This window comes from Neopsephotus bourkii, unplaced genomic scaffold (assembly GCF_033783945.1).
Source record: "Neopsephotus bourkii isolate Nb327-2 ecotype Australia unplaced genomic scaffold, CSIRO-AGI_Nbou_v1 NB_659, whole genome shotgun sequence".
Classification (NCBI taxonomy): Eukaryota; Metazoa; Chordata; class Aves; order Psittaciformes; family Psittacidae; genus Neopsephotus; species Neopsephotus bourkii.
The window spans coordinates 10,016,540-10,035,650 of record NW_026901158.1 but is presented as its reverse complement, the minus strand read 5'-3'; the positions used below and the strand labels follow the sequence as shown (position 1 = coordinate 10,035,650).

The following is a 19,111-nucleotide window of genomic DNA, read 5'->3' as shown; positions in this document are numbered from 1 at the left end:
TGCTCCTCCACATCTCCACCACCTGATTTTCCCCTCCAGCATAAGGCTGGCCAGGCAGGACCCCTGCTCCCCGCCAGGGGACCCCAAATCCCACTGCCCAGTGTCCTGCCCCTGGGCACTGAACGCTTCCTGCTTCATTTTCATCTGGTCCAGAAGTCAAAACCAAACTGAAATGTGAAGCCTCAGAAACTGGAAGTGCACAGCATGGCCACTGACTGCAGCCCAGCAAGGGCCGGGCTGGGCACACAGGGATGGGCCAGCCTGGGGCAGGTACAACATCTGTGGAGGGTGTGCTGCACCGTGGGCATGGGGAGTGGGTCCTGGCAGCACCTTGGGGGGTGGCAGCAGTGGGGTTCGGTGATGTAGGGCTGCGGGGAAGGAAAGGGACAGGAGCTGTGAGAAAAGGACTTGTTTGTATCAAGGGGGTTGATGCACCAAGCTGAGGGGCATGGAGCAAGGCATGGATGGAGCTGTTGTCTCACTGCCTAGTCAGGTCACCCAGCCCCAGCATTGCCACTCATCCTAGGTGGAGGTGTCCCCTTGGGGTGCCTGGCATTGCCTGTGCCCAGGTGCAAGGTGTGTGCATGGGCCAGGGTGCCCACAATGTATGCCCCGAGTCCAGCTCTGCACCATGCTGGTAGTGTGGTGCCTGGTGTGTGCAGTGCAGGGTGAGCAGGACCGCCCAGGGCACATGCATCAGGCTGCTGGTGCCACACGTTCTCCAGAGGCCTGGCTTTGCTCTGGGCTTGCTGCTAGGCTCCAGCCTCCACCGTGTGGCTGGCTTCCTGCTGCATCGGGGCAGGAGAGTGAGAAACCACAGCATCCCTCTGACTGCACTGAGCGGGCTGAGATTGCACCCAAGAGCATCCGGTGTCCTGGTCCTCACCAGCACGGTGACACCCACAGGGATTGTGGGGGGAAATGCGTGCTGGGGTGGGCCAGGAAGCGGGGGAGCAGAGGCTGTGCTCTATCTCCAGCCATGGGGTGCCGGTTTGTCCCTGCTGATCTGACCTTGACTCCTCCAGTCCAGCCAGGAATGTCACCACAGGGCCTCTGGCACTGCAGCTTCACTGGGGAGGGCACAGAACAATGGCAGGGGAAGGCTGAGGAGCCCCACACCCTCCCCCCCCAACCCCTATCCCTGCCCCATAGCACAAGCAGAGCCTTTGCAGCACTGCCATTTATTTCCAAAGCACCATCTCATCCTTCCTGCTCCATGGTAAAGTGGGTCGGGGGGGGGGGGGGGTGTTAAGTTTCATGGGAAATTAAATCCCAGTAGGTGCTGAAGGTCCCAGTGTGGCAACAGCCAGGCTGGGAGGAGGGGTGCAGACTCCCACATCCATCCCTGCCCCATGGCCTGCTGAGGACTGCTCCGTGTATCCTCTGGTACCCTCTTCCCCAATGGTCCCAGCACACCAGCTCTAGGTGTTGAACCAGCTCTCGAGGTCAGGATAGATGCGGCCACGGGGCAGGCTGGGGTAGGTGCTGCAGATGGTGCAGATCCGCTCCCTCCAGTCGGTGTAGAGCTTCACACTGTATCGCCTCTGCCAGGCAAAAAACTGCCGGTAGCGGCTGGCGTTCATGGTCTTCAGGAAGGTGGCCAGCTCTTCCAGGGAGCTGAAGTCATCCACGTGGATGAAGGAGTCTGCAGGGACAAACTGCTCGTAGTTGGCCCGGGGAGGACCGAGCACCACGGGCACGGTGCCGGCCATCAGTGCGTTCCTCCAGAGCTTCTCGGTGATGTAGTCTTGGTGGATGGAGTTCTCGAAAGCAAGGTAGAACTTGGACTTGGATGTCGTTGGCAAGAGGCAGTCCTTGCAGAGTGGATTTCTGTTTGCTTTCCCGTATATGTTCACATGGAGGTACCTGGAGAGGGTCTTGTAGACTTCAGCTCTTTTCTGAGTCCTGTGGTAGTTGCTGATGACCCAAGACACCAAATTGGTCTTTGCAGGGATGTTCACAATGGCCGAGCGGTTGGGCACAAGTTTGCCATAGGGGATGAAGATGTCCGAGTCCCGTCTGTAGGTCATCACCCAGTTGAAGGTCTGGTTCCATCCCGCTAGAGCTTTAGTGTTGGATGGGGACTCCAGGGACACCCATACCCAGCTCTGCCACGGTGGCCTGTCCTTGGGCAGGCTGTCCCTGCTGGGCTGCAGCCTGGTGTGGGGGAACACCACAACATCTGCCCAGTGCAGGAGCTGGCGCTCCATGGTGAGCCAGCAGCCTGTGATGCCATACAGCTCGCGGCAGACATCCCCACTGACATTGGGGACCTGCTTTGTGGGCCATTCCCAAACCAGGACCAGCAGCGGCTCAGTGTGCTGAGGGGGTTCTCTGGAGACTTGGGGAGCACTGAGGAAGCACCTCAGGCTCCAGAGGGTGGTTGCCAGCAGCACTGCAATGGGTACTGCCTTCAGAGCGGGCCGGCCCCCCAGCAGCCGGGGCAGCGGTGACACCCGGGGCATGCTGCCAGGCTGGCTGCCACCTCCAGTGACAAGCTGACACCTGGGAGAGAGGAAAGGACACCAAGGCTGTCAGCTCAGCTTCCAAGGGGCAGTGGGGAGGTGCTGGGGCTGGAGGGGCGGGGGAAAGGGCTTCCGCATTGACCCCTGAATCTCCTGCTGCCCCCCATGCCCCTGGTGTCATCCCATGGTGGCTTTTGTGTCACCCTCCCACAGTCCTCAGCATCTCCATCTACAGGGCAAGCGGGGATGTGCTTTCAAGGGGAGTTCTGCATTCAGCTCTGGGGCAATGCAATAGGGGGATGTGAAGCTGCTGGAGCGAGTGCAGAGGAGGCCACGGAGCTGCTGCGAGGGCTGGAGCAGCTCTGCTCTGGAGCCAGGCTGAGAGAGCTGGGCTGGGTCAGCCTGGAGAAGAGAAGGCTCCTGAAGGGGAGACCTTAGAGCAGCTCCAGTGCCTAAAGGGGCTGCAGGAAAGCTGGAGAGGGGCTTGGGACAAGGGCCTGTAGGGACAGGCCAAGGGGAATGGCTTGAACCTGCCAGAGGGGAGACTGAGCTGAGCTCTTAGGCAGAAGCTCTTCCCTGTGAGGGTGCTGAGGCGCTGGCACAGGGTGCCCAGAGAAGCTGTGGCTGCCCCATCCCTGGCAGTGCTCAAGGCCAGGTTGGACACAGGGGCTTGGAGCAAGCTGCTCCAGTGGAAGGGGTCCCTGCCTGTGGCAGGGGCTGGAGCTGGAGGAGCTTTAAGGTCCCTTCAACTGAAATCAGGCTTGGATTTTGTGAAGGGGGGGTACAGGGCTGATGGGCAGCAGCCAGCTCTGTCTCCCACACCTGGCACCACTCCCCATCTCACACACCATGGATTCAGCCCTTGGTATTTGTTCTGGTCTCCAGTTTCCCCACTGACAAAGAGCCACGGTCCCAACTCCATGCTTCCTGCTTGCCCGGGTCAAGTCTGGAATGCCACCTGGTGCCTGGGAGTTTGCAGGATGGGGCCACACCAAAGGGTGATAATGGGGGACCAAGCTGGGAATGGTGTTTACCTGGAATCACTGGGAAGTCTGAACCCCCAGCTGGGGTGTCCTGCCTGAGAAGTGCCCTTTTGCTCCAGCAGCCTCCTGCAGTGATGACTGGGCTGCCCCCCCGTTTGGGGTGTTCTCCCCAGCCACCAAGGGCGCAGGGAGCCCCAACAACCTGGGAGCTTGCAGCCTGAGCCCCGCAGGCAGCAGGAACGCCAGTCCCAGACATGGGGCTCAGCACCCACATGCAACCTCCAACATTTGGCACCCAGGGTGGTTTCCTTTTCCAGGTAACCCCTGGAAACCCATGGGCTGCTGGCCAGGGCTGTGCCCATTCTTCCATGGTTTTTGAGCCTTCTGAGAAGTGGTGCCCGGTTCTCCCACCCCAGCTACTGCAGCTCTGTGAAAAACCCCTTCCCTGCCCTTGCCCCTCTGCTAAAACACACAGGCTAAGTTTAGGCTCCAGGAAAACCCGGCATCCCAAGCAAGGAGGGCTGGGAAAGCTTTGCCTGCTCCCTGCACTGCACTTCTGGTCCCTCTGCTCACCAGTCCCTGGCCCTGTTTGCAGATGCTCCGGTGGGGACACCCTCCCCGGCAGTGCTGGGGTTGTTCCTCAGCCCCTCTTCCTGCCTTGGGCATTGGTGCTGAGCTCAGACTTACCGGGCCAGGCTGCGGTGCTGTGTGAGATGCCCGTGTCCGTGTGCGTGTGCCCTGGCACTGCTGCTGCTGGGCTGGGGCACTCGAGGGCTTCCTCTTTTCTGTGGTTTTGCCTCCTCCTGGCCCCACACTGGGTCCTTCCTGCCATGCTGCAGCTGGCACAGCCCCCTCCCTGCACTTCCCCTGACCCACAGCTGGGTGCTGCCCCAGAGGTGATGGGTGCCCCATGCCTGGGTAGGTGCTCTGTGACTGGGTTTGTGTCCCACAGCTGGTGGGTGCCCTCTGGCTGCATGCCCCTGGCTCATGCGGCTCTCTCTGAAGTCACCCAGCAGCAGCTGAACAGCGAGGTACTCATTTGTCTTGCACTGACACCAGGCTCTTCTTCAGCCTTTGCTGCTGCCCATTGCAGAGCCAGTGGGATGGAGCCACAGCCTGGCACAGCCACCGGCACTGCCTGTGTCATGGCAGGAGCCAGCACCTTGCCCTGCTGCGTACATGGCATTGGGAACCCTGCCTCTGCTGGGGTGGGTGCAGGAAACCTGCCCTGAGCCCCTTCAAGGTGCCACCCAGTTGAAACCAGGACACCAGCCTGGTGCTGGCTCCCACTGCCTCATCTTGAAATGGGCAGGTACAGCAGCTCCTCAGTGCTGCCAAGCCCCACACCTACCCCAGCTGTGTGGTTACTGCCAGAAGGGGAAGTGGGCATGTGTGAGTCTCACAGAAAGATGCCACCTGTACCCCAGCTCTCTCCCTGGCCCTGTCCTCCTCTGGCCACACACTTGGTTGTCTTCTGTGCTGGCATTGCTGTCTGGGCACCAAATCTTCTGGAAAGCCCTGGCAGGGAAAAGGAGATGGGGAAACTGAGGCAGAGGTGCAGAGGGGGCCCCCAGCATGCAGCATTGCCCCTGGAGCTGGCACACTGGAGCTGGCAGCAGGGTCCATGCTACTCCATGGGGATCCTTGTGCTGCTCCAGCACCCTTGGGGTCTGCATCCCCCCTGGCCCCTTGCTCCTGCCACTGTCCCAGGTAAGGGGCCAGGCAGTGGCTGGGCACAGTGCAGTGCCACCGTGCCAGGGTGTAGCTGGGCTCTGTGGTTTCAGTGCCGCCCTGGGAGCCCTCAGAGCCCAACTGCAGCTCTGAGGCTGGGTGTTTTTTCCTCCCCAGCCATGCCCCCTGTTTCCTGTTATCTTTCTTGCCCTCTTTCTGCATTTCTTCCCCTGCATGATTGAGAGGCCAGATACTGGGTGCTGCACAGCCCGGGGGGCACCATTCCCAGCCTTGCCTGTCCAAATCCTGCTGGCTGCAGGCAGCATTCCCTGCCAGCACCATCCCTGCTGCTGTCCCCTTCACCCCTGCACCGCCCCAGGGAGCAGGGGCACACGGGACAGGGCCATTCCCCTTCACAGAGGACAGCACTGGGGGGCAGCACTAGGGACATGCCCTGGGGGATGCTGGGGGGGGTGGCAGAGCAGGAGGGAGCTTTGACCTGGCACATGTAGCCATCGCTGCTGGATGCTGCCCCAGGACACCTTGGCATAAGGAACAATGTCCTGGGGGAGTTCCTTGCAGGCAGTGGGTGCAGACACCTGGACCCCTGCAGCACAGCGACATGGCAGCGTGGTGCCAGAGGCTGGGACTGCCTGTGTGCTCTGAGCCAGGCCAGAAGCCCCTGGCAGTGGGGGGCCAGGCCCCAGGGCCATCAGGTAATGTGAGCACTGTGCAGGTGGGTGCTGCCATCTGCAGATGACACCACACAGATAAAGGAGCTTGGCCACCCCCCAAGGAGGTCCCCTGAGAGATGCTCAGAGCCCTAGGTCCATGGAGGAGATAGGCCAACAGCTCCCCCGGACTTCACATCCCTAGGTCCATAGAGGAGATAGGTGACTGGGTCCTGGAGCTATGCTGTCTTGTCTCTTGCTGGCCCCTCACGGGGTTTCATGGTCATGACAAGCAGAAGAGGAGCTGTGGAAGCTCATCAAGACCACCCAGGGGCAGGAGGAAGGAGCCTGGCAGGAGATCCAGGTCAGGGCTTTGAGCCCACATCACCCATAGCTCCACACATGACCCTCTCTTCTGCTCCTCGCTGAGCTGGGGACTCGCTCTGTTGCAGGGTAGGGCTTTTTGAGGTGGTTGTAGTGTGGGCTGGGGACAGCCCAAATGCAGTTCCTTGGGAGCAGCCGAGGGTGGACACATCCCTCCTTCCCCAGGGACCGAGCAACAGCCGCTGCTGGAGCAGGGTGCACGGCTGGCCAGCCTTTTGGCTGACCCCCCCGGCCCAGGTCACCTCGACACCGCATCTCCCCAGCATTACAACGCTGGAGGAAAACCAGGAAACCTCTGGGGTCACGGCAGAGCAGCAGCCCCAGGTTGCCCCTGCCCACACACCTGTAGGGCTCCCAACAGCAGGGCATGGGACCACCCGCACCCCAGGCATCCCTGAGCACCCCCCCCCGGGCACCCCTCAGCCTCCCTTGCCCCAGGGCAAAGCTTCACCCAGTTCTTTAACGGCTCTTTGTGGCAGGACAAGGGGAACTGCGGTCAGGGCCCAGGTAGCTGCTGCTGAGCCCACCCCAAACCAGGCACCCCCAGCAGCACCACAGGCTGGGGCAACCAAAGGAGTCACCACAGCTCCTGCAGCACTGGGATGGAGAGGTGTAAAGAGAGAGGGGTAGAGAGAGGTGAGAAATGGTGAGAACCAGAGGAATGGAGAAAGGAGGGAGAGAAGAATGGGATGCTGAAAGGAAGGGAGGAAGGAAGGAAGCAATCATAGATGGCTGGAAGGAAGGCAGAAAGGAAAGCTGGCCTGGTTCACCCGGGGGTACACTTGCTGCAGGCAGGTTGGTCCCCTCTAAGGACAAATGTAGACACTCTCCCCCGTCCCCTGGAATGGGATGGGGTGGGCAGGGGCTGGGGCAGCTGGGCCGAGCAGGGCAGACAGGGTGTGGGGACAGCAGCACCACCATGTGTGTCATGCAGTGCCCCCCACAGCAAGCGTGTGCTGGAGGGGCACAGCCGAGGCTCAGGGCCACAAACACAGAGCTCTCTGCACCCCTGGCTTGGGGAGCAGCAGCTTCTGCAGGCAGAGTTTGCCCTCCCGCAGCAGGAGCACGCAGACCACACCGGGCACAGCGCCGGCAGGAGCCAGGCGACGGGTCCCCAGGCCCTCCAGGAACACGGTGCGGTGCCGTGCCCTGGACCGAAGCGGCTCCCCGAGGCCCTGCCCCGGGTGAAGCGGCCGCGGCCCCGCTGTGCCTTTAAGGGGCGGTGGCGGGCGAGCGGCCCGGGCCGGGGGCGGCGCTGCGCAAGGCCGGGCCGGGGCTGGAACCGGAGCTGTCAGCGGGGTCTGTCCGGCTCCCTCGCTCGCTCCCTCCATCCCTCCCTCCCAGCGCGCTGCGGACAAAGGCGGCGGCGGCCCGGCGGGGGATGGCAGTGTGCGGCGGGTGAGCGCGGAGCCGAGCGGGGCCGCCCCTGCGGCGGGGCCGGGCCGGGCCGGGCCGGGCCATGGGGTTCCTGCACCAGCTCCATCTCCTGCTCTGGAAGAACGTGACGCTGAAGCGGCGCAGCCCGGTGAGCGCGGGGGGGCCGGGACTCCGCTGCGGGCCTGAGCGGCTGCTGCGGCCGGGCGGGAGGCAGGGCCCGGGGCGGGGAGTCCCCGCGGCCCCCACGGCCCGGGCGGTGCGGACCGGACCGGGCCCGCTCTGCTCGTCGGGGGCTGCCGGCAGCCAGAGCCGTGGGCACCGCTGTGCGGAACCCCCGCAGCGGCCCCGGAACCACCCCGGCCCCGCAGCCCCGGCGTGGGCCCAGCCGCGGGGCAGCAACAGTTGGGCCTCTCCTGCCCTGGGGCCGCGGTTGGTGCCGTCCAATGTCCCACGTACCGCGGGCACACAGAGCCCTGTCCCCCGGCCCCCAGGGCCGCCCCTGCGGGTACGAGGGGAGCTCTCCCCGAGCCCTCGCTCCCCCTGGGCTATAAATAGGTCCCCTCCCCGATGTGGGTCAGAGCTGCGGGAGCGGCTCCCGCTCTGAGGACCGCGGGGGTCCGGGGGGCTGGGTCCCTCCCGAGGGGAAGCAGCCGCGTAGCATGGCACCTTCCCCGCAGGGATCGGTGCAGGGTGCTCCATCGGTGAATCGGTGTAACCGGGCCCTGGCTGCGCCTGTGCAGGGATTCCCTGCCAGAGCCAGTGAGTGGGCAGAGGTGACCCTAGCCCCAGGGACCCCGGTACCGCTGGGCAGGGATGGGGGTCCTGGGGAGCAGGGATAGGGGTGCGCTGAGCAGGGATGGGGATGAGAGTACTGGGGGGCAGGCATAGGGATGCTGGGGGGTGGGGATGGGGTGCTGGGGACGGGAATGGGGTGCACTGGGCAGGGATGGGGGTGCTGGGCACTGAAGGAGCCAGTTATTTTTAGAGGTGGGGGAGGGTAGCGAGCTACTGTGGCGAGGGAGACAGCTCCTCTTCCCCCTCCCAAATATCCTGCAGGCCTGATCCTGCTTTCCTTCGCCAGCAGCCTGTGGGCACCAGCCCTTGCTCTGTCCTGATGGCCAGAGCACCTAGGACCACCCTGGGCCAGGGGCAGGCAGGGCTAATGCAGGTGCCTGCTCATGGGCTGCCCTTGTGCCCCCAAGATGGGTGATGGGGGTCACACATTGGCTGAGTCATCCTTGCTTTGTACCCCATGTGGCCACGCTGAAGGGGATGCCCAGTGGCAGTGTGCCATGGACCCTGCCCGTGAGGCTGCGTGGTGGCACTGCTCTGCCCTGGCACACACTGGCCTGGGCCTGGCTGATGTGGCTGGTGCTTGGGCACATCTTTTGGGGGACCTGTTTCTCTCTGACCAACCCCCCAGCCCCATGGGCAGTGTGGGGAGCAGCACAGGAGGTTGCAGTTGTAGGATGAGCCCAGACCCTGTCACTCCCAAATGTGGGGACCATCACTTGAGTGCTCTGGTTGCTGCTGGCAGGGTGGCAGGGGAAGGACTAGCCCCTCCTTACCCACCCAGTGATGCTGTGGATGGCGCGTGTGTGTGCCAGAGCGAGAGGTGCCCCTGTGCTGCTGGTGCTCAGGGATGGATTTGGTGCAGCCCTTGGGCAGCCGTGCCCTGTGTGTCATCTGTTTCCTCGTGCCCCTGCTGCCTGCAAGTCCCACCATCACCTCGCACTCCCTGTCAGCATCCTGGAGATGCTGCCCTCTCCCAAGCAGTGAGAGTGGAGGTGCTGGTGCTGGCCAGGGAAGAGCCCAGCCTGTGCTCTGCTCTCCTTGGCTGCCACCCCCAGCACAGGTCTGCTCTGGCCCCTTGGCTCTGCTGGCACAGGGGCTGAGCTCAGCTGTCTGTGTCCTAAGGGCGGGCTCCTCAATGACTTCTGGTAGCTGCTTTAAACCCCTGTTAGGTGTAAAACCGACACACAGCGGGACTGCTTCGGCCTGTGCAGGGTTTGTGCCTTCTGCTCCTTGGCCAGGAGCCAGGAAAGCTCCCACCACACAGGGGGGTTGTCCTGGCAGATCTCTCCCTTCCTCCCTGGTGTGTGGGAGCAGAGCTGTGGGACCTTGATACCTCCAAAGTAAGAAAGGCCGAACTTCGGAGTACTGGGGTTCACCCACTGGCAGGGCCCTGCCACCGGGGTTGGCTGGGATGGGAGCCGGATCTGCAGCAGGAACTGATGGGGCAGCACCACCTGCTCAGGGTGCTCTTTGCCCCCTCACTGTTTGCAGCTGGTGGAGGGGGATGACCCGCAGAGCTGGCAGGGTGCTGCTGGCCCGGCAGCCCTGGGCAGTGTCCCCAGGAGCACCAGCAAACAGGCGGCTGTGGGGACACTGGTTGTGGAGCCATTGGTGGCCTCGGTGGCTGGGAGGAGGGTAGGCATGAGCTGTCAGGGCTGCAGGGTGCTGCCTTGTTCCTGGCCCGCAGGGAGAGGCTGGCACTGGCTTCCACACTGCCACTGCTCGGGACAGGCCTGTGCCAGGGAGGGTGTCCCTCTGCCATGTGCCTGTGCCCAAGTGCTGCTGTGTCCCCTGGCATGCTGGTGCCCACAAGACACAGCACTGCAGGGCTTCGCTCTCCCAGGATCCCAGCTCAGGAGAGGTGTTGGCAAACCCCAGTGGGATTTTCCTCCTCTTCCCACTTCATAGAATCATAGAACCCTGGAATGGTTTGGATTGGAAGGGACCTTAAAGCTCATCCAGTTTTACTCCCCTGCCACAGGCAGAGACCCCTTCCACTAGAGCAGCTTGCTCCAAGCCCCATCCTACCTGGCTGGGCAGACCCACACAGCCCAGCTGAGCCCCCACCTCAGGTGGGGGGACCCAACCCCAGACACCTGCTGATGGTCATCACCAGCCTGGGCACCTCCCAGTGCTCCCCAGAGTGCCCTGCCTGTGCCCTCACCAATGGGGACAGCCAAGGCCTGGCTGCAGCCACCTCTTCTGGTCACCCTTTTGCTCAGTGCAAGTTGTGCCCATCCATCTCCTGTCCCTCTTCCACAAGCTCCCAGCAAGGGTAGAGGAACGTGGAAGGGGATGTGTGAGAGAAGAGGACAGAGCATTCTGGTCAGTGCAGGGCACAGCCAGCTTCTAGCAGGCACTGGCCCTTTCCCTCTCCTTGTCCTGTTGCTCTCTCAGCTGTGTGGATGCTCACTTTTCCCCTCTGCTTGTTTCCTCATACAGTTCCAAAACATCCCCTAGTGCCTTGCACCTGCAGGCAGGGACTCCTCGTCCCCAAGCTATGCCACTGTGGGATGCTCCCTTGGGACAGCATCCCTGCCCACTGCTGCATGCCTGAGGCTTTGCCCCACTGTGGGTGTGGAGCAGCCATGGTCTCCCTGGGAAGCCCCTGCAGGTGACCAAAAGGGGCAGGATCAGCCCAAGAGGGTGTGGGCTGGGGAGCCCCACTCTGCCCCTGTGCCCATCACTGAGTGAACCCAGGCTGGTGGTGGGGACCCTGCGCCCTGGCTCTGGGGTGTGCAGTGCTGCAGGCAGGGTTGGGGACAGGGGGTGCAGGAGATGAGCAAAAGGTCAATGACCCACGTTAAAAAGATAAATAACAAGAGGCAGGTCCCTGCCGTCACCACCAAGGACCCAGCGGTCCCCAGGGGAGCCTGGTACGGCCCAGCGGGTTTGTGGGGACAGTCCCACAGGCGCCTGGGCACAGAGGCCTGATTGTGTCCCTGGTAAACAGGCAGGAGGTGGGTGCAGGCAGCGAGGGGCAGGGCCAGGGACTGGCAGAGCAGCTCGGGGTGTCCCTGGTTCCCTCCCCTGTACCAGGACAGCGACACTGGGGACTATGCCTTGGACTGGTGGTGCCAGAAAGATGGGGATCCCCTGGCACTACTGCTGGGGCATCAACCCTCCCCATCCCCTCCAGCCTTTCTTCCTCTGGTCTTCGCCTCCACTGAAATTGGCAGCTCTGAAAGTGGGGAGGGCAGCATGGGGAGCACCCATGGGTGCAGCCATGTCCATCCCATAGCCCTACCAACCCTGATGCTCATGGGAGTGTCATTGTCACATGCCAGTGGGAGCCTGAGGATGGGGGTGCCTCAGGGATGCTGGGAATTTCTACCAGAGTGTTTGCAGCCCCTTGCTGAGGGCAGTGTGGAGGTGACGCTGCTGGGACAGGAGGGCCTGACCCTGCCATCAGCTACATCCTTCCAGGCAGCTGCTGTGGGGTCGAAGCTGTCTGTTCCCAGCCCACTGCATCGTTCTGGTACCTGGGCTGGTGCAGGAGCTGGTGGTTGGTGCCCAGCGGAGCTAGGGCCTGTTCTGCTTGTGGTGGCAGCAGGTTCCAGGGTCTCAGCATCAGCTCTGGCAGTGGAGCAAGCTGAGGTTGGCTCACCTCACCCCGTGCCTCAGTCTCTCCTCTCAGCAGCAAGGGCAATGTGACAGTGACGTGGCCTGGGCACTCCCAGTGCAATTCAGCAGTTGATGCCCATCTCCAGGGCCTCTGGGCACGGAGCCCAGCCTGGAGTGCCTGCGCGATCAGGGTCAGGGATTCCTGGGGATTTGCTGTGATTATCTGTATGCTGCTGGAGGAAATCCCATGCAGCCATGGCTTTCTGGGAGGGCCCAGAGGGGGTGCCTGGACCCCCAGGTTTCCCCCCCTTCTGCATCTGGAGCCAGTGCCAGGGTCTGGTCAGGCTGAACCTTGTCATGATGCAGTTGGGGTCTGTCCCCTACACAGTCCCCGAGTGGGACTTGGCGGTGGCATGGGTGGGAGGGAGTCATCATGGCAGGCAAGTACTGACTGCGAGGGCACTGCCATGATGAGGGCCTACTGCTCTTTGCCAGCCATAAGGCAAAGACTTGGGGTCATCTCCCCATGGCAGCCCTGGCTGTGGTGGCCTGCTGGGGTTGGGCTTGAGCTCCAGCACACTGTTCATGTTGATGGGGTAGGCATCCCGCTGTGATACCCTCTCCTGTCCTGAGGTGCCCGTGGGCAGGATGGAGCAGGCAGGAAATCCCGGGGTGCCCAGGGACCCTTTTGTCTCTTGCTGAGCTGTGACAGTGACAACAGCTACCTGCAAGACGTGGACATGGTGCTGCCCTGTGCACGCATCCCAGGGCCCTCCATCCTGTCCGTGTTCCTTCTTGATAGCTGGGTCCTGTCTTCAAGCATCACGATCCCTCTGCTTTGAGTTATCCAGGGGAATTGGATTATCTTTAGTGTCCCTTCCAACCTAAACCATTCTGTGTTCCCCAGTGGGTGCTGACCTTTGAGATCTTCATCCCCCTGGTGCTCTTCTTCATCCTCCTGGGGCTGCGGCAGAAGAAGCCAACCATCCCTGTGAAGGAAGGTGGGTGCCAGCAGGGTGGTGCTCAGAGCACTCATACTTGGGGCCACACTGAGGCTCTGGGGAACTGCTGCAGCCCCCAGGGACAACCTGGGGATGAGAGGGACACACAACAGCTGGTGGGACCCAGATGGGTCTTCTGTGGGACACATTGCTGGGTAGGGGCTGCAGCTGAGGGCTGGTGGGGCAGATGCAGGGGTGTTGGAGAGCCAGAAGCATCCCATCTGTGGGTGGCAGCACCAACCAGGGGTGTTCAGGGGGGGAAAGGGGAAGTTGGAGCTGGATGGTGCTGGGACAGCTGCAGTACCCCTGAGTGCTCAAGGAGTGTTGGGGTGGTGCTGGGAAGGGTTCCCAGCTCCTCACGGTGCTGGGGGGGGATGCACTGCATGGAGCCCTGTACCTAGCTGGGGCACTCTGGAGCACTCACAAGGTTGGTACCAGAGCTGTGTGCTGCAGCTCCAGCTGGGCTGTGCCTTCTGGTGCCTGTGGGTGACCAGCTCCCGGGGGCATCAAGAAACCCTGGGGGATGCCCTTTCACTAGTGGCATGGTGGGGTCAGCGGGAGTTGCTGTGGTGGTGACCCAACATAACACTGGTCCAAGCCTGTGTTTCAGTGCAGCCGGTGAGGGAGAGCCCAGGCCAACCACGGGTCTGGCTGCCCCTGCCCGGCACTGACGTGTGCTCTGTTGTGTGCTGCTTTGGGGTTGGTTTTTCTTTCTTTTTGCTCACGTTTTCTTTTTCTTTCCCACCATCTCCCCTGCCTGCCTGCCCTCCATGTCTCTACTGCATGGGCCAGTCTGTAAGTTGGTGGGGCGGGTGGGTGCCTCCCCCCCTTCCCTGCCTGTGCCAGCCACCTATTCTGGGGAGAAAGAGCCTAATTTGGATCAACTCACTCTGGCCTAATCCGCACCTCTGTAACCTCATCGCCTTCCTCTGTGGCTGGTGAAGATGAGCTTGGGCACTGGGGGCTGCCCAGCCAGGACTGGCCCATAGCGGTGTCCCCACCAGGCTGGTGGTGCCAGGTTCTCACTGCTAAGGCTGCTGGTGGTGATGTAGCCAGTCTCCTTGCCTGCAGAGGGCTCTCCAGGCCAGGTGGAGGCTTGGCCTACCCCATTTTCTTGCCTCCCTTCTGACACAGACCATACTGGGTGCTGGCATCTAAATCTTCCCCAAGCTGGTCCCCAAGAGCCTGGAATTGGCTTCCACCCCTGTACCATCACCATCCCTGTTCTGGTGCCTTGCAGCTGGGACACGGAGGTCAGCAACATTGCATCCGTGCACTGGCTTTGTCACCAAAGTGTGGCACGGCCACCAACTGTCTATGCTGCCACCCCAGCAGGCTGCCAGAAGCCCGTCTTCACCAGCCCCTGACTGCCACAGCTGTGCTAACTGCACTGACCTGCCTCTTAACCATGGGGCCACCGGCCAGGGTGCAAGAGCAGGGTCCCTACCCCGTACTGCCTAGTGACAACCTCTGGTCCCCTTTGGACAGGGCCCTCCTGGACTTACTCTCCATGGAACGACCCCAGCAGGGATGATGGCTTGGCACTAGTGAAGGGGGGAAGGTTTGGTGTCCCCTCGCTGCTCCTCATTTAGTCCATCTCTCCCCACTGTGTTTCCATGTCCACACATCTCCAGCAGCCGGATGGGGGGAGGTCGGGTGCTCTCAGGGCTGTGGGTGACAACTCTTCTGTTCCTTGTGTTCTTCCTTCTCTTCCTCTGGAGACCTGCTGGTGCCTCGGAGGTTACTAACAAGAGGGGCCAAGAGGCCGGGGGAGGTTGGCAGCCTTCTTGGGGCAAGCAGCAGAACCAGCATTGTCCTGGGGCCACAGGGACCTGTCACGAGGGGGGGAGTGAGCAGGGGCAGGAGCCACAGTGCAAGAGCTGCCCACAGCCCCAGGGCCACCAGCCAGGGCCAGCCTTGTGGGAATGCTGCAGCCTTGTGACCTTGGCCGTCAACCTCCCACGGGGCTCGTAGGGCCCAGCTCCTCTTTGAACTGAGTGTCTGTCTCTCTGGTGGCCCCTTGCTTCCCCTCTGCCTCCTCCCTGCCTCCCAACCTCTCTTCCTGCCCTGGCCGCACCTTCCCTGGCCTCTCCCGTGCTCTTGCTGGCTCCAGCTTTCTACACGGCGGCACCGCTCACCTCGGCCGGGATCCTGCCCGTCATGCAGTCCCTGTGCCCCGATGGCCAGCGCGACGAGTTCGGCTTCCTGCAGTATTCCAACTCCACGTGAGTCCAGCCCTCCTCCCCCTGCACGCTCCTGCACACAGCCTGTCCCCTCCCACGCTGGCACTGCCCCACTGCAGCCGAGCCACAAGGCTGTGTCCCCCATAGCGTTTGGATGCAGAGCACCGTGTCCCTGGGCTGCAGGGGACACCTCAGCCTGGTCCCCTCTGGGTGCCTGGTGCTGGGAGGAGGATGGTGGCCCCTGGGGACACCTCTGGGCTCTGCTTTGTGCCCCTGGCACGGTGGATATGGTGAGGGCAGCTCCACGGCAGCGGTGCCTGTGGCAGGCAGCCCTGCGGCCCTGTACACCTGAGGGGCTCTGTGGAAGGTGTTCCCATCCCTCTGCCCCTGTCCCTGAAGCTGCAGTGGTGCTGGGCTCCTGCAGGGTGACACAGCTGCTGGAGCACCTCAGTGAAGCGGTGGAGCAGAGCAGCCTCTTCGACCCAGAGCACCCGGGGCTGGAGGAGGAGCTGGAGTCGCTGCGCAGACATTTGGAAGCTCTCAGCAGCAGTGAGCCCAGCTCCATGGAGACCCACTTCAGTAACCCAGCAGGTAGGCTGTGTCCTGCCTGCCCCTCGCTGCCTGTGCGGGCAGGGATGGAGATGCCCATCCACCAGGCAGCCAGCAATGTGATGGCATGTGGGCAGTGCCTCATCCCAGGGCACATATCAGTGTGACACGCAGGGCCAGCTTTGATGTGTCCCCACATGGGGCTGTGCTGTGTCCCTGATGCTGGGGGGCTGCTCTGACCGCTCTCTCCTGCTCCTTGTTCCTTGATAGGATCCAGTTTCACACTGGCATGGGCAGCCAAGGACCGCAGTGAGCTGCACCGCTTCCTGACACAGAACCTCTCCTTGCCCAACAGCACGGCTGAGCTGCTCCTGGGCTCCAGTGTTGACCTGCGGGAGGTGGGTGACAACCTGTGGGAGGTGGTGACTGCCCAGCAGGGCTCTGCACTGCCCCAGCCAATGGGCATCTCCTGACCCAGACTGCTCTGACCACCAGACCCACAGGGTGGGAGTCCAAGGGCACCCAGCAGGACTTGTCCTGTGCTGCCACCCCACTGTGCTAGGGCATGGCTGGGCAGGTGGGTGCCTGTGCTCCTGCATGCTCAGCAGCCCTGCTCCCACCCCTGGTGCAGGTTTATCGCCTGTTCTTCGGTTCCTTTCCTTTGGTGTCCGATGAGACCTGGGAGCGAGACCTGTGGGATGGGTTTGGTGCCAGTGAGAAGATGACACGTCTGGAGGTGAGGAGCAGTGCCATGCATGGGGGATGTGGTGAAGCAGAGCTCATCCTCCATGTCCCACCACAGGGCTATCTGGGGGTGTCCGTCCCAGCAAGGGGGATGTGATGGGGCTCTTGTCAGGTGGCCAGAGCAGCTGCAGTCTGTCCTGGTGCTGCCAGTGCTTTGAGGTACATCAGTGCCTGTGCTTCAGTTTCCCATTGCAGTGAGAATGGGATGGTGAATGTGGAGGGAGTGAGGGAGTTGTTTCCTCCCTTGGCTAGGGTGCGGAGGACACATGCTCCCCCCCATCTGCATATCCCCCTTTCTTCCCCTCTCCATGGAGACTGTGGACATGGTGCTGTAGGGCCGTCCCCTTGTGCCTAGGGGGGGCACATGGAGCGGGACCACAGGGACCCCCCCCACCAGCCATTCCTCTTGCAGCAGAGTCTGCCAGGCGGCTGGAGAAGCCTGCGGGAGGGGCTGGTGCACAGGGCACTGCGGGACCCCACCGCAGCCCCACACCGTCCAGCACTGCTGCGCCTGCTCTCCCGGGCCCTGGGCCTTGCCACACCAGCACCCGCTGCCTCCAACAGCCCCCAGGCCCTGGTCACAGAGATGGAGGTGAGCAGCTCATGGGGTGATCACTGGGCCGGGGCCCTGCAGCCTGTGCAGTGCCCGCATGGCTCCGTGTCCCGCAGGGTGTCCTCTTCACGGGGCCGGTGCTGGAGCAGCTGACGTGTGAGCGGAGCCCTGCAGGGCTGCGGCGCCTCCTGCGCGTGGGCCCGGCGCAGCAGCCGGTGCTGCAGGCGTACCGCATGCTGGCCTGCAACGGCAGCCGTGCTGCCCGCCGCGACCGCTTCAGCCAGCTCGCGGCTGAGCTGCGGGAGCAGCTGGACACCCCCAGGATCGTCAGCAGGGTGAGCACGGGGCTGTGGGCCCTGCTTCCTCATAGCTGCAGGGTGGGGTGTGACAGGGACGTGGCCTGGGGCAGGGTTTCCTCCCTCACCAGGGATGTGTGCTGACATGTGTGTTGATCACCCCTTTATCCCACATGAGCACCCACTGCCCAGTCCCACAGATGATTCCCATCCTGACACCTCCTCATATGCTGCCCAGTGGACAAGGTTGGGTGTTCCCAGCATCCTCCAAGCATGTCCATGCAGGGTCCTCTCCTTTGGATTGGCAGTGTCCCTGGTGGCACAGCTCCCCAGGGCTGGCTCTGAGCTCCCCCTCCTTGTCCCACCTGAGTCTGACATGTCCCTTGTGGCCACCTCTCCTGCCTGAGACATCTTCTGTGGCCAGCAAGACCATGCCAGCATTTCCCTGCTCTCCTTCTGTCTGATAACCATGGGTGAATGGCACTGAGTGTGGGTCCCCAGCTTGATGTCTTCATCAAGAAGTGGGACATGCTACTGCTTGGTATTCCCTATGTCACCCAGCCGTGGGTCACCACTTTCCTGCAGCTGAAGCTGGATGAGGTGAACAGCACGGCTGCCCAGCACCGCCTCCATGCCCTCCTCGAGGACCTGGTAGAGATGGAGAAGGTTCTCCGTGACGTGAACATCCTCTCAGCACTGGCCAAGCTGTTGCCCAGGGGAGCCTGTGCCAGCAAGGCCCCACCACCCACTGCCAACAGCACTGGCTGGGTCAGTGCTAATGCCACAGCCAGCAACACCACAGCGGAGGAGGGTGCCGGGGGGAGCCCGGCTGGGGGTGAGAACCCCCAGGGACAGTTCTCAGCATTTGTGCAGCTCTGGGCTGGGCTGCAGCCCATCCTCTGCGGCAACAACCGGTACGAACCCTGAGGGATGGAGCAGCTGGATCCAGGTGCTTCCTGACTGGGACAGGGGTGTGGGAGCATGGTGGGGGCCCCAGTCACCCCTTGGTGCGGAGGTGGGCGATGGATGCTGCACTGCATCTTGTGCAGTGCCCGGGGGAAGCTCCCTGTGCTGGGCAGCACTGCCCTGGCATGGGATTGAGTGGGGAGTCCCCTCACAGGTAGGGGTGGGAGCTGCCTGCAGTGAGGGGTGCTGGGGAGTGGCGTTGGCAGCCTGAGCCCCTTTTGCAGGACAATCGAGCCTGAGGCGCTGAAGCAGGGCAACATGAGCTCACTGGGCTTCACCAGCAAGGAGCAGCGGAACCTGGGCCTCCTCGTGCACCTGATGACCAGCAACCCCAAAATCCTGTATGCGCCTGTGGGCACTGAAGTGGATAAGGTCATCCTGAAGGTGAGGGTGCAGAGGCCAGGGCTTCTGTCCTTCCTCTCCTGTCCTTCCTCTCCCAACAGCCCCTCATGTGCCCAAGCAGGCTCAGGGGGGCCAGAAGCAGGCATCTGCCTCCATGCTGCTGGTCATCCCAGAAAGCAGGGGACCTCCTGCTTGCTCCCATTGTGTGACCTTTCTCCTCTCCAGGCCAACGAGACTTTTGCCTTTGTGGGCAACGTCACCCACTATGCCAAAGCATGGCTGAACATCTCCCCTGAGATCCGTGCCTACCTGGAGGAGGGCAGGCTGCAGAGGCGCATCCGCTGGCTCCAGCAGGTAGGATGGTGCAGTGGGGACTGAGCCAGGCTGGGCTTGGGAAGTGGGTGGGAATGGGGTGTCCTGCCCCAAGGCACCTCACAGCTTCTTGGGTGGTCCTGTGTGCCCATCCTGCTCTTGTGAGGACCAGGCTGATTCCCTGGTGGATGCTGGGGTGGATGCTGCTTCCCCCATTCCCAGGAGTGTTGGGTCCTGCCTGTGCCCATAGGGCAC

At 62.6% G+C, this 19,111-nt stretch overlaps 2 protein-coding genes across 7 annotated transcripts in view; one reads left to right on the top strand and one right to left on the bottom strand.

Moving 5' to 3' along the window:
• Positions 1 to 1,392: 1,392 nt before the first annotated feature.
• Positions 1,393 to 2,537, bottom strand: FUT7 (fucosyltransferase 7). Its single transcript, XM_061352320.1, has one exon. It carries the CDS (start codon positions 2,463 to 2,465, stop codon positions 1,422 to 1,424), a length of 1,044 nt encoding a protein of 347 aa, XP_061208304.1. The 5' UTR covers positions 2,466 to 2,537; the 3' UTR covers positions 1,393 to 1,421.
• A 4,970-nt stretch (positions 2,538 to 7,507) lies between these two features.
• Positions 7,508 to 19,111, top strand: part of ABCA2 (ATP binding cassette subfamily A member 2) — a 28,815-nt gene continuing 17,211 nt past the window's right edge. For 3 of the 6 annotated variants that reach the window (XM_061353015.1, XM_061353017.1, XM_061353014.1), the window contains exons 1-11: positions 7,508 to 7,699; positions 12,818 to 12,911; positions 15,025 to 15,136; positions 15,519 to 15,685; positions 15,914 to 16,041; positions 16,275 to 16,379; positions 16,800 to 16,979; positions 17,057 to 17,275; positions 17,822 to 18,150; positions 18,427 to 18,586; positions 18,770 to 18,898. In XM_061353015.1, the coding sequence (XP_061208999.1) occupies positions 7,634 to 7,699; positions 12,818 to 12,911; positions 15,025 to 15,136; positions 15,519 to 15,685; positions 15,914 to 16,041; positions 16,275 to 16,379; positions 16,800 to 16,979; positions 17,057 to 17,275; positions 17,822 to 18,150; positions 18,427 to 18,586; positions 18,770 to 18,898 (1,689 nt within the window). In that variant the 5' untranslated portion in view covers positions 7,508 to 7,633. Of the gene's footprint in view, positions 7,700 to 12,817; positions 12,912 to 14,265; positions 15,137 to 15,493; positions 15,686 to 15,913; positions 16,042 to 16,274; positions 16,380 to 16,799; positions 16,980 to 17,056; positions 17,276 to 17,821; positions 18,151 to 18,426; positions 18,587 to 18,769; positions 18,899 to 19,111 lie in introns of those variants that run through there. The other 3 variants (XM_061353016.1, XM_061353019.1, XM_061353018.1) reach the window with 3 other exon arrangements.

Coding starts and splice junctions, on each gene's coding strand:
- FUT7 (XM_061352320.1), bottom strand. CDS start 2,465: ATGCCCCGGGTGTCACCGCTGCCCCGGCTGCTGGGGGGCCGGCCCGCT.